The sequence below is a fragment of the Schistocerca cancellata genome, chromosome 3 (assembly GCF_023864275.1).
Source record: "Schistocerca cancellata isolate TAMUIC-IGC-003103 chromosome 3, iqSchCanc2.1, whole genome shotgun sequence".
In the NCBI taxonomy this organism is placed as follows: Eukaryota; Metazoa; Arthropoda; class Insecta; order Orthoptera; family Acrididae; genus Schistocerca; species Schistocerca cancellata.
Window position 1 is genome coordinate 446,627,072 of NC_064628.1, and position 13,231 is coordinate 446,640,302.

The 13,231-nt window shown below is 45.4% G+C and overlaps 1 protein-coding gene across 1 annotated transcript in view; it reads right to left on the bottom strand.

Annotated features, from left to right (window-relative positions):
- Positions 1 to 2,601: 2,601 nt before the first annotated feature.
- The window catches only part of LOC126175204 (aminopeptidase N-like), a 223,922-nt gene continuing 213,292 nt past the window's right edge, over positions 2,602 to 13,231 (bottom strand). Inside the window, exon 17 of the mRNA XM_049921813.1 lies at positions 2,602 to 2,770. Within this exon, the coding sequence (XP_049777770.1) occupies positions 2,636 to 2,770 (135 nt within the window). The 3' untranslated portion in view covers positions 2,602 to 2,635. The remainder of the gene's footprint in view (positions 2,771 to 13,231) is intronic.

Genomic DNA, 13,231 nt, shown 5'->3' on the forward strand with positions numbered 1-13,231 from the left:
ATTTCCTGTAACAAAGTGTTTGAAGTCATGCTGGTACGTTCTGTTGCTGTGTGTTTCCATTCCATGATTAATGTTATTTGAAGTGAAGTAATAAAATGAGCTCTAACATGGAAAGTAAGCATTTCTGGACACATGTCCACATAACATATTTTCTTTCTTTGTGTGTGAGGAATGTTTCCTGAAAGTTTGGCCGTACCTTTTTGTAACACCCTGTATATGTATAATAATCGAACAACTGACTTTTTGTGAAGCACCAAGTCTGCTGCAAAATCAGACTTTCTAAAAAATCTCCATGGACAGAGTAAGAAAAATTATCCTATATACATTATTCATTTTTGTGACATCAGTATTTGTATGTTGCATTGCATTTTTATTATGCTATTAGGGAGATGGATCATGGCACCTATTTAGTTTCAGCAAGAATCCATGCTTTATTTACAGTACTGCAAGTAGTAATTATCTCTCATTACCCAAATTTCAGACTGATTCATACTCTTTGTGTTAGCTGTTGGGCTGCCTCCCAGCATGGTTATTCCAAAACCAACCAACTGACTAACACACAGGTTGGCATAGGTAGGCCCATGGCTGTGCTGCAGATTTGTTTGCATACCTTTCCTTCAAAGGAAAAATGATTGTGAGTCAGAGTATAGTTGTTAAGGTGTAAAAGGAGTGAGGTGGTGCGTTAGATATCTGAAGGACATTGGTAGAGATAGTGTTTAATAGCGGTAGGGCCGTGGGCAAGAAGGATGTTGGTGTATAGGGAGGTGGCATCAACAGTGATAAAGAGGGATCCAAGAGGTAAAGGAGTGAGTACGGTGGAGAGTCAGTGAAGGAAGTGGTTAGTATGTTTGATGTTAGAGGCTAGTTTTGTGCAGTTGGTTGGAGATGTTGGTCAACAAGAGCAGAAATTCTTTTAGTGGAAGCAGAATAGCCAGCTACATTGGGACGTACAGAATTGTTGGGTTTGCCGATTCTGCGGAGCTTGTGTGGGGTCTTGTTGGAGTTTTGAGGGCAATGAACTTGGGGAAGAGGTTCTGGGAAGGGCCTTTGCATTTCAGTGTGGAATAGAGGTTATGGTGGACCTCTGGGACGGGATCACTCTGGTAGAGCTTGTAGATGGAGCGGTCAGACAGTTGATAGAGGTCTTCTGTCAGGTAGTACCTGCAACTCATTACATCAGTGATGGAACTTCTGTCTGCAGGTGGGATGATTAGGTCAGGATGTGTTCCAAGTTGTGTATGGCTGTCCTTTCTTCTGCTGAAAGGTTAATGTTCTTAGGAAGAGCTCTGGGGAAGGATGGTGAGGCCAAGTTGGAGGTAAGGAATTCTACGGAGCTGACTAGGGGATGGTTATTTGGGAGAGCGGCACGGGGATAGGGTCATAATTGGATGGTGGTATGAACTGGAAGAGGCACAGTTCAATTTTGGGATTAGGTTGGCTTTGGTTGGAGGGATTAGTGGCAAGAAGTGCATCCACTGGAGTAATCAGGAAAATGAAAGTAGCCCTTTGTCCAGTCTAATGTGGTTAAACTTTGGTGTGAGGCTAATGGTGGGGGTGAGGACTTTGGATAGAACTAAAACTTCTGTGGGACTGGAGTTTTTGGTGGATAGGATAATAAGAGTTTTTGGGTTTGCTTGGGTCCTGGGTTTTTTGGAGCATTGGGAGGGAGTTTTGGAGGATGTGGTAAATTTAAGAGGTCAGCTAGGCAGGGTCTGGGTGCTATGAAGGGTTAGAAAGGGGTTCATTGTGAATAGAATGAATGTTGACGCATAGTGGCACCCCAAGAAGGAAGTAAGACGTCAACATGTTGGATAGTTTATGGAAGTGGTGTCTGGAAAGCTACTCCAGTGTTGGAGTGCAAGGGTATCAATTTCAGAGATGGTATGTATGTGGTAAGTATTGCACAGTACCAGTATCTTGTGGAGGGAGTAGAGGTGGTTCTGGGAAGCCTGTACCATGGAGATGTGTTTTTTGCGGTTTCAGGTTTGTGAGGGATCGGGACTGGTGGAATTTTAAAATATGAAGGTCATTGTGAAAGGAGGGGTGGAATGCACATCGAAGGGTATTTTTATGGTTAGGCCATTTAGGAGAGGGAGATTCCATAGTTTAGACAGAATTTTAGGAACAGTGTGTGGGACTGGGTTTTAGCCAGCAAAGTAGATAATCTCTGGTTAAAGGAATAAACAAGAATCTACAGCTGTGTCTTAACCTAAAAATGTATCTAAATGATTGTGCAAAATTTAAATTGAAAATTCTCGTGGGGCAGGCACATGCCTGTGTGAAGTTGAATGAACTCTGTTTAAAGGAATAGACAAGAATCTGCAGCTATGCCTTAAAATAATTGTTCAAATTTTTGCATTAAGATTAGGGACAGTATAAAGATACAGTATAAACATACAGTCTGTTTTTGTTGGAATTGTGCATTCCTAGTGAAATATGAAGTCCCTCCTGTGCAATGAATAATGCTTTATGTGCCAGCAGGCTACTTTGGGAAATGGTAAAAGGATCTTGAGAATGGATAACAATGAAAAAATTACAGTTAAAGACATGAAGCACTCAGCTCCTTTTATACTGTAAATCATTTAAGATTTATATAGGAAGGTGTATGTCATATTCTTCAAACAGCATTATGCTGTCACTGTTGTATCCAGCACAGTAACCAATGAGAGGCAGCATGATGCAAGGCATGACAATGCTCTAAGCTAGTATGCCTTGATGATGCTGCTGATGCCAGTCCTTGGTTCCCCATTGAGGTTGCCAGCAAGCTTACCTGCAACAGAAACACAATGTATGAAACACTTACAGGGCTATTACAAATGATTGAAGCGATTTCATAAATTCACTGTAGCTCCATTCATTGACATATGGTCACGACACACTACAGATACGTAGAAAAACTCATAAAGTTTTGTTCGGCTGAAGCCACACTTCAGGTTTCTGCTGCCAGAGCACTCGAGAGCGCAGTGAGACAAAATGGTGACAGGAGCCGAGAAAGCGTATGTCGTGCTTGAAATGCACTCACATCAGTCAGTCATAACAGTGCAACGACACTTCAGGACGAAGTTCAACAAAGATCCACCAACTGCTAACTCCATTCGGCGATGGTATGCACAGTTTAAAGCTTCTGGATGCCTCTGTAAGGGGAAATCAACGGGTCGGCCTGCAGTGAGCGAAGAAACGGTTGAATGCGTGCGGGCAAGTTTCACGCGTAGCCCGCGGAAGTCGACGAATAAAGCAAGCAGGGAGCTAAACGTACCACAGCCGATGGTTTGGAAAATCTTACGGAAAAGGGTAAAGCAGAAGCCTTACCGTTTACAATTGCTACAAGCCCTGACACTTGATGACAAAGTCAAACACTTTGAATTTTCGGCGTGGTTGCAACAGCTCATGGAAGAGGATGCGTTCAGTGTGAAACTTGTTTTCAGTGATGAAGCAACATTTTTTTTTAATGGTGAAGTGAACAGACACAATGTGCAAATCTGGGCGGTAGAGAATCCTCACGCATTCGTGCAGCAAATTCGCAATTCACCAAAAGTTAACGTGTTTTGTGCAATCTCACAGTTTAAAGTTTACGGCCCCTTTTTCTTCTGCGAATAAAACGTTACAGGACACGTGCATCTGGACATGCTGGAAAATTGGCTCATGCCACAACTGGAGACCGACAGCGCCGACTTCATCTTTCAACAGGATGGTGCTCCACCGCTCTTCCATCATGATGTTCGACATTTCTTAAACAGGAGATTGGAAAACCGATGGATTGGTCGTGGTGGAGATCACGATCAGCAATTCATGTCATGGCCTCCACGCTCTCCCGACTTAACCCCATGCGATTTCTTTCAATGGGGTTATGTGGAAGATTCAGTGTTTAAACCTCCTCTACCAAGAAACGTGTCAGAACTGCGAGCCCGCATCAACGATGCTTTCGAACTCATTGATGGGGACATGCTGCGCCGAGTGTGGGAGGAACTTGATTATCGGCTTGATGTCTGCCGAATCACTAAAGGGGCACATATCGAACATTTGTGAATGCCTAAAAAAACTTTTTGAGTTTTTGTATGTGTTTGCAAAGTATTGTGAAAATATCTCAAATAATAAAGTTATTGTAGAGCTGTGAAATCGCTTCAATCATTTGTAATAACCCTGTATATCATATGTCAAATGTCCTGACAATTTTATCGACCTCTCCTGTCATGTAGTAATGCGAGCCAAATCTTGAGAAATGGTAATTAAATCAAGACCGTAAGCTGTTGACAGGTGTTGATATACATCAATGGAGACAGCTGAAAAAGTGTGCCCCAACCAGGTTCGAGTCCCGTTCAGGGCACACATTTTCAACATCCCTGTTGATGTATATCAATGCCTGTCAACAGCTTAGGGTCTTGATTTAATTATCATTTCATTCCAAGAGAGCTGCATGGTCACCGATGGTATCTGTTCTTAACTTGGGATAGATAAGTAAGTCTAAAGCTTGAGTGTTGATTCTTTGTGTTGCTCCATGTATTTATTATTTTAAGACTGTTTTCCCCCCCCCATGAACCATGGACCTTGCCGTTGGTGGGGAGGCTTGCGTGCCTCAGCGATACAGATGGCCGTACCATAGGTACAACCACAACGGAGGGGTATCTGTTGAGAGGCCAGACAAACGTGTGGTTCCTGAAGAGGGGCAGCAGCCTTTTCAGTAGTTGCAAGGGCAACAGTCTGGATGATTGACTGATCTGGCCTTGTAACAATAACCAAAACGGCATTGCTGTGCCGGTACTGCGAACGGCTGAAAGCAAGGGGAAACTACGGCCGTAATTTCTCCCGAGGGCATGCAGCTTTACTGTATGATTAAATGATGATGGCGTCCTCTTGGGTAAAACATTCCGGAGGTAAAATAGTCCCCCATTCGGATCTCCGGGTGGGGACTACTCAAGAGGATGTTGTTATCAGGAGAAAGAAAACTGGCATCCTACAGATCGGAGCGTGGAATGTCAGATCCCTTAATTGGGCAGGTAGGTTAGAAAATTTAAAAAGGGAAATGGATAGGTTAAAGTTAGATATAGTGGGAATTAGTGAAGTTCGGTGGCAGGAGGAACAAGACTTCTGGTCAGGTGACTACAGGGTTATAAACACAAAGTCAAATAGGGGTAATGTAGGAGTAGGTTTAATAATGAATAGGAGAATAGGAATGCGGGTAAGCTACTACAAACACCAAAGTGAATGCATTATTGTGGCCAAGATAGACACAAAGCCCACGCCTACTACAGTAGTACAAGTTTATATGCCAACTAGCTCTGCAGATGACGAAGAAATTGAAGAAATGTATGATGACATAAAAGAAATTATTCAGATAGTGAAGGGAGACGAAAATTTAATAGTCATGGGTGACTGGAATTTGAGTGTAGGAAAAGGGAAAGAAGGAGATGTAGTAGATGAATATGGATTGGGGCTAAGAAATGAAAGAGGAAGCCGCCTGGTAGAATTTTGCACAGAGCACAACTTAATTATAGCTAACGCTTGGTTTAAGAATCATGATAGAAGGTTGTACACATGGAAGAACCCTGGAGATACTAAAAGGTATCAGATAGATTATATAATGGTAAGACAGAGATTTAGGAACCAGGTTTTAAATTGTAAGACATTTCCAGGGGCAGATGTGGACTCTGACCACAATCTATTGGTTATGACCTGTAGATTAAAACTGAAGAAACTGCAAAAAGGTGGGTATTTAAGGAGATGGGACCTGGATAAACTGAAAGAACCAGAGGTTGTACAGAGTTTTAGGGAGAGCATAAGGGAACAATTGACAGGAATGGGGGAAAGAAATACAGTAGAAGAAGAATGGGTAGCTTTGAGGGATGAAGTAGTGAAGGCAGCAGAGGATCAAGTAGGTAAAAAGACCAGGGCTCTTAGAAATCCTTGGGTAACAGAAGAAATATTGAATTTAATTGATGAAAGGAGAAAATATAAAAATGCAGTAAATGAAGCAGGCAAAAAGGAATACAAACGTCTCAAAAATGAGATCAACAGGAAGTGCAAATTGGCTAAGCAGGGATGGTTAGAGGACAAATGTAAGGATGTAGAGGCTTATCTCAGTAGGGGTAAGATAGATACTGCCTACAGGAAAATTAAAGAGACCTTTGGAGATAAGAGAACCACTTGTATGAACATCAAGAGCTCAGATGGAAACCCAGTTCTATGCAAGGAAGGGAAAGCATAAAGGTGGAAGGAGTATATAGAGGGTCTATACAAGGGCGATGTAATTGAGGACAATATTATGGAAATGGAAGAGGATGTAGATGAAGATGAAATGGGAGATACGGTACTGCGTGAAGAGTTTGACAGAGCACTGAAAGACCTGAGTCAAAACAAGGCCCCCGGAGTAGACAACATTCCAGTGGAACTACTGACGGCCTTGGGAGAGCCCGTCCTGACAAAACTCTACCATCTGGTGAGCAAGATGTATGAAACAGGCGAAATACACTCAGACTTCAAGAAGAATATAATAATTCCAATCCCAAAGAAAGCAGGTGTTGACAGATGTGAAAATTACCGAACAATCAGTTTAATAAGCCACAGCTGCAAAATACTAACACGAATTCTTTACAGACGAATGGAATTCTAGTAGAAGCCGACCTCGGGGAAGATCAGTTTGGATTCCGTAGAAATACTGGAACACGTGAGGCAATACTGATCTTACGACTTATCCTAGAAGAAAGATTAAGGAAAGGTAAACCTACGTTTCCAGCATTTGTAGACTTAGAGAAAGCTTTTGACAATGTTGACTGGAATACTCTCTTTCAAATTCTAAAGGTGGCAGGGGTAAAATACAGGGAGCGAAAGGCTATTTACAATTTGTACAGAAACCAGATGGCAGTTATAAGAGTCGAGGGACATGAAAGGGAAGCAGTGGTTGGGAAGGGAGTAAGACAGGGTTGTAGCCTCTCCCCAATGTTATTCAATCTGTATATTGAGCAAGCAGTAAATGAAACAAAAGAAAAATTCGGAGTAGGTATTAAAATCCATGGAGAAGAAATAAAAACTTTGAGGTTTGCCGATGACATTGTAATTCTGTCAGAGACAGCAAAGGACCTGGAAGAGCAGTTGAACGGAATGGACAGTGTCTTGAAAGGAGGATATAAGATGAACATCAACAAAAGCAAAACGAGGATAATGGAATGTAGTCGAATTATGTCGGGTGATGCTGAGGGAATTAGATTAGTAAATGAGACACTTAAAGTAGTAAAGGAGTTTTGCTATTTGGGGAGCAAAATAACTGATGATGGTCGAAGTAGAGAGGATATAAAATGTAGACTGGCAATGGCAAGGAAAGCGTTTCTGAAGAAGAGAAATTTGTTAACATCGAGTATAGATTTAAGTGTCAGGAAGTCATTTCTGAAAGTATTTGTATGGAGTGTAGCCATGTATGGAAGTGAAACATGGACGGTAAATAGTTTGGACAAGAAGAGAATAGAAGCTTTCGAAATGTGTGCTACAGAAGAACGCTGAAGATTAGATGGGTAGATCACATAACTAATGAGGAAGTATTGAATAGGATTGGGGAGAAGAGAAGTTTGTGGCACAACTTGACCAGAAGAAGGGATCGGTTGGTAGGACATGTTCTGAGGCATCAAGGGATCACCAATTTAGTATTGGAGGGCATCGTGGAGGGTAAAAATCGTAGGGGGAGACCAAGAGATGAATACACTAAGCAGATTCAGAAGGATGTAGGTTGCAGTAGGTACTGGGAGATGAAGAAGCTTGCACAGGATAGAGTAGCATGGAGAGCTGCATCAAACCAGTCTCAGGACTGAAGACCACAACAACAACAACAACAAGACTGTTTTCTATACTCTATACTTTAACTGATTATACAATATTGTTATCATTCTAGGTGGTGCCTATGTTCTCAGATGCCTTGCCAGGCTTCTGAAATATGCAGCCCATTTATGCATAAGACAGCCATTTAGTCACAATACAATAAAATGTTTTCAACCTGTAATTTTATTTATCTAATTGATCAAAAGGACTAATAAATGGCATTTCATTAGTCCAGTATGAATTCAATTCAAGAGTGTTTATTGAAGGTGACTGCAAATACTCATCCAATACAAAATTCATGGCAAATTTGAACTCTAAATCTACATCTACGTCTACACCTACATCTACGTGATTATTCTGCTATTCACAATTAAGTGCCTGGCAGAAGATTCATACCAAAACTCTTCAATAGTCTATACCATAACCTATTTCTTCACTTACAGTGCTCACTATTCATGTCTTGCTTTTAAAAAAAAGGCTTGACCACGCCTCTTACAAATTTTTCTGCTCTAGACAGGATCTGGAAACTGAGAACTATGTCGTGATTGATACTTGGCTTTAGGCCACTTTTACTGAATAGATTTGTGTATTAATTGGTAGTTGTGCCATTAGTTCCTTAAGGTAACTTTTTGTAGGTGTGATCAAAGGTCAACAAGCAAATTCCATAGTCCTAGATTACTGGAAGACATCTCAAACACTGCCACACTGCAGACTGCTAACATACATCCAAGCATACGGAATAGGTTATCAGATATGTGAGTGGTTCAAAGAATTTTTGAGTAGCTGAATGCATTATTTTGCACTGGATGGTGAGTGTTCATCAGACACACAGGTATCATCAGAAGGACCCCAGGAAAGTATGATGGGACTGCTCTTCTTCCCTGTATGTGTAAATGATGTGATGGGCAGAATGGGCAGCAGTCTGTGTCTCTTTGCTTATGGTGTTATATTGTGCAGTAGTGTGTTTTTCTTTGAGTGACCATAGGAGGATAAAGGTGACTTGCATAGACTTTCTGTTTGGTAAGATTAATGGCAGCTTGCTCTAAACATGGAATAATACAAGTTAAAGGAAACATAATGCTGTAATAATATGACACAGTATTTGTAGTAACACTGTTCACGTTTACGTCGCACTTCACTTAGTGTAGACCAGAACTGTGTCCTAGGCATGCCCGATGTTAACTCACTGGGCCCAGCCAGTGCTGCTGGAGTTGTTGTTGTTGTTATGCTGGCAGAGGTCGCGTCCGAATTCTCGCGTGCCCTCTGGTGGACGGGACTCTACTTGCGGCAACTACCGTCCGTGACGCGCCGTGCCAATGTGCATCTCCTGCGATCTTTCTGGTGGCTACTGCACTCCTCCTCCTTCGGGGGGTGAAGCCACTGTGATCCACTGCATTGGAAGGTGGAGCATCGGGCAGGAGCGATGACCTCCACATCCATTGGATGGCCGGAGTTGAGGGGATCTGCCAACCCTCGAGCTGGAACCTTTGAATACGGCTGGAAGTGACCCACATGAAGAGGCCCCCGTCATCCCACAACCGGTGCCCGGGACAGAACGGGCGACAAGCTGTCGAACTCCGGATCCTGTTCCACCTCGGGAGGGGCAAGACCCAGTGGCGGGGACGAAGGGGAAGGGACGACCACAGGGGAACCAGCCTCCTGAGAAAACGGGCCTGCTAGGGGGGCCGGCTCTCGCTGGGGCATCTCGAATGATGGCGATGCCGGTGCTGGAGCTACTGGAGGCTGCCAAGGCTGAGAACCATCGCAGTGCGGCAGAGTCACAGCGGGGAGAGGAGGTAATGTCCCCTGTGAAACCAGCACAGGTGCCGGCAATGGGGAGGCCAGTGTCCGAGAGGTCGGAGGGTGGGTGCCCGAACGTGGACGTAGCTGATTTTGGTGACGACGTACCACCCGGTCCCCTGCCTCCAAGGTATAGAGCCGGCGGCCATTTCGGCACAGGACCACCGCCAGTATCCAACATGGATTGTGACCAAACCCAAGGGCCCAGACCGACATACCCAGTGGAAAGCCAGGTACTCCGTTTTGTGAAGGACCAGGCCGAAGGAGGTGCAGCAGAGTCCTACGTTGACGCCCATGGAGAAGCTCAGCAGGGCTGCGTTCTCCCATTGGTGTGGTCCGGTATGCCATCAAGAAAAACGTCAATGCTTCCTCCGCAGGAAATTCGTGCACATACTTTTTCATCTGCGTCTTAAATGCGCACCATGCGCTCGGCTTCCCCATTCGATTGTGGATGGAAGGGGGGAGAGCAAACGGCTTCCCCATTCGATTGTGGATGGAAGGGGGGAGAGCAAACGTGCCGAATACCGAAACACCTACAAAAATCCTGGAAGGTCTGCAAAATAAACTGCGGTCCATTGTCCGAGACCAGGGTGACTGGCAGACCTTCCACAGAAAAGATTTTTGCTAGTGCCTGGATTGCAACTTCTGAAGTGGTTGAGGAGCAGCGAACCACATATGGGAATCGGGAATAAGCATCAATGACAATGAGCCAAAAGCCATTGAGAAACGGGCCCGTAAAATCGATGTGAACACATTCCCATGCTTGGGTTGCCGGCGGCCATGAAGAGAACGCTGCCCTGGGAGATGCTTGTTGGCTCGCACACTGGGAACAGGTGGCCACCAAGTGCTCAATTTCTCTGTCAATGCCAGGCCAGTACACATATCTGCGAGCCAAGGTTTTAGTACGTGAAACACCCCAGTGCCCCACATGTAATAACGTGAGGACCTCCCTTCGTAAACCTGCAGGAACAACCATGCGAGGAGCTGTATCCTCGGTAGCCAGAAGGAGAACTCCTTCCAAGACCGAGAGGCGGTCTCGTAGAAGAAAATAATTACGAAGAGGGTCCAAGGCCTGGCCCGGAGGGCGGAATGACCACCCCTGCTGAATGAGGCGAACTACTTGCTGGAGAACCGGGTCAGCTACCGTTTGCCTGGCGACTCGAGAACTAGTGATCGGAAAGCCATCAATCGCTTGGCGGGACGCCACATCCAAATGAAAACACATAATCTCCTCTCGATCGAATGTAGGATCCGGGCCCACAGGAAGACGGGACAGAGCGTCGGCATTGGCATGCTGTCCTGTAGGGCAAAAATGAATGTCATAATGGTACTTAGAGAGGAACAAGGCCCAGCGCTGTAGTCTGTGGGCCGCCCTTTCCGGAATCTGAGAGGTGGGGCCAAATAACGATATTAACGGCTTATGGTCAGTGATTAATTGAAACTTTGTGCCATACAAGAAAGGGTGAAACTTGGTAACAGCGTAGACAATGGCCAAAGCCTCTTTTTCCACCTGGGAGTAATGGGCCTGCACGGGACTAAGCGTTTTAGACACAAACGCCAGTGGTTGTTCGGAACCATCTGCGTTGCGATGGGCCAGGACCACCCCCACTCCATACTGCGAAGCATCTGTAGCCAAGACCAACGGCTTATGGGGATCAAAAGTAGCCAAACAAGGGGCGGACGTGAGGAGGCCCTTCAACGAGGTGAATGCTCGCTCGCATGCAGGTGACCAATCGAAAGGAACACCCTTGTGCAGAAGGCAGTACAGGGGGTGGGCTATAGTGGAATCCCTGGGAATGAACCGGTGGTAATAGGCTATCTTGCCTAAAAAAGCTTGTAACTCTTTCAGCGAAGTGGGCTGAGGTAGGTTGACAATACCTTGGACCAAACTTCCTAGTGGCTGGATGCCGTGCCGAGAGATGGTGTAGCCCACATACTCAATGGACGGTTGGAAGAAGGTTGACTTACGCAAGTTGCAACGCAAGCCCACAGACCTGAATTTGAGAAAGAGGGTGCGAAGGTTGTGCAAGTGTTCCTTCATGCTGCGGCCTGTGACAATTATGTCATCCAGGTAATTAATACAATGAGGGATTGTCGACGTGACATGCTCAAGATAACGCTGGAATATCGCTGGGGCACTGGATATTCCAAAGGCCAACCGCTGGTATTGGTAAAGGCCAAATGGGGTGTTGACGACCGCCAGCCTTTTGGAGTCCTCATCAAGTGGTATCTGATGATAAGCCTCCAACAGATCAATTTTCGAAAAATATTGGCCTCCCGCCACGGCGGAGAACAATTCATCAGCACGAGGCAAAGGATAGGTGTCCACCACCAATTGGGAATTAATGGTGGCCTTGAAATCGCCACAAAGATGTAATTTTCCTGAGGGCTTCCTTACAATAACGAGGGGCGAAGCCCACTCACTGGAAGAAATGGGAAGAATGACCCCTATGGCTGTCAGCTGGTCTAGCTCTTCCTTTACCTGAGGGTGAAGAGCCAAGGGGATCTGCCTCACGCGTAGAAAACGCGGCGAGCCGACGCCTTCAACGTTAAGTGAGCTTCAAAATCTGAAACACGCCCCAGGCCCTCCTCAAAAATATCTGGAAAGTCTGAGATCAAAGATTCCAATGATTGATAGGGAACGACTTCGGAAACCAACTGTATGGTGTCAGCAATAGAAAAACTGAAAGCTTGAAAGGCATCCAGACCAAAAAGGTTAGCGGAGCTCGCATCACTGACAACAATAAAAGTAATAGGCCGAGTGACTGATTTGTAAGTCACGTCGGTAGTGAATTGACCCAGTAGGGGAATGAACTGTTTACCATAACTGCGTACACGCTGGTAAACTGGCGTCAACGGGGCTATCCAAGGTCGGAATAAGTTTTTGCATTCAACAACGAAACTGCCACACCTGTATCTACTTGCAGTTGTAACCGGCGCGAGCGAACCGACACCTCAATAAAGAGTTTGCGTGTTGATGCATCGGGAGCCTGGCCCGATGAAACTTCCTGAATGTCAACGTCCATGTCCTCTGTGCCTGCTTCCTTCGATTCTTTTGAGGCTGAGCGGCAAACTTTAGCAATGTGACCTTTTTTATGACATTTGCGACAAACGGCCCAACACTGGGGGCACTCCGACCGATCATGATGTATATAGCATAACGCACAGGATGGCAACAGGGGCCGGTGGCCGGAATTCTGTTTACGCGCCGTGCGGGAGCGGCCGTAACGGCTGGATTGTACCGCTCGCACGTCGTCCACTTCGGACACCGTGGAAGCGGCCGTGCCGCCCCGAACCTCCACGACGTTGCACCACGCTTCCAGCTGTTGACCTGCTGCATGAGAGACTTCATACGATTGAGCAATGGACAGGACCTCCTCGAGGGAAGGGTCTTCTAACTGCAGGGCCTGTTGCCGGACCTCCCTATCAGGGGCAGAACGAACAATGACGTCGCGTACCATAACGTGGGCATACGACTCTCGCAATTGCTCCGTGACAAAATGACACTTGCGACTAAGACCATGCAGGGTAGCGGCCCATGCCCGGTAAGACTGATGGGGCTGTTTCTTGCATTGATAGAACTCGACCCTAGCCGCCACAACATGCGTGCGGCGGCGATAATAGGAAG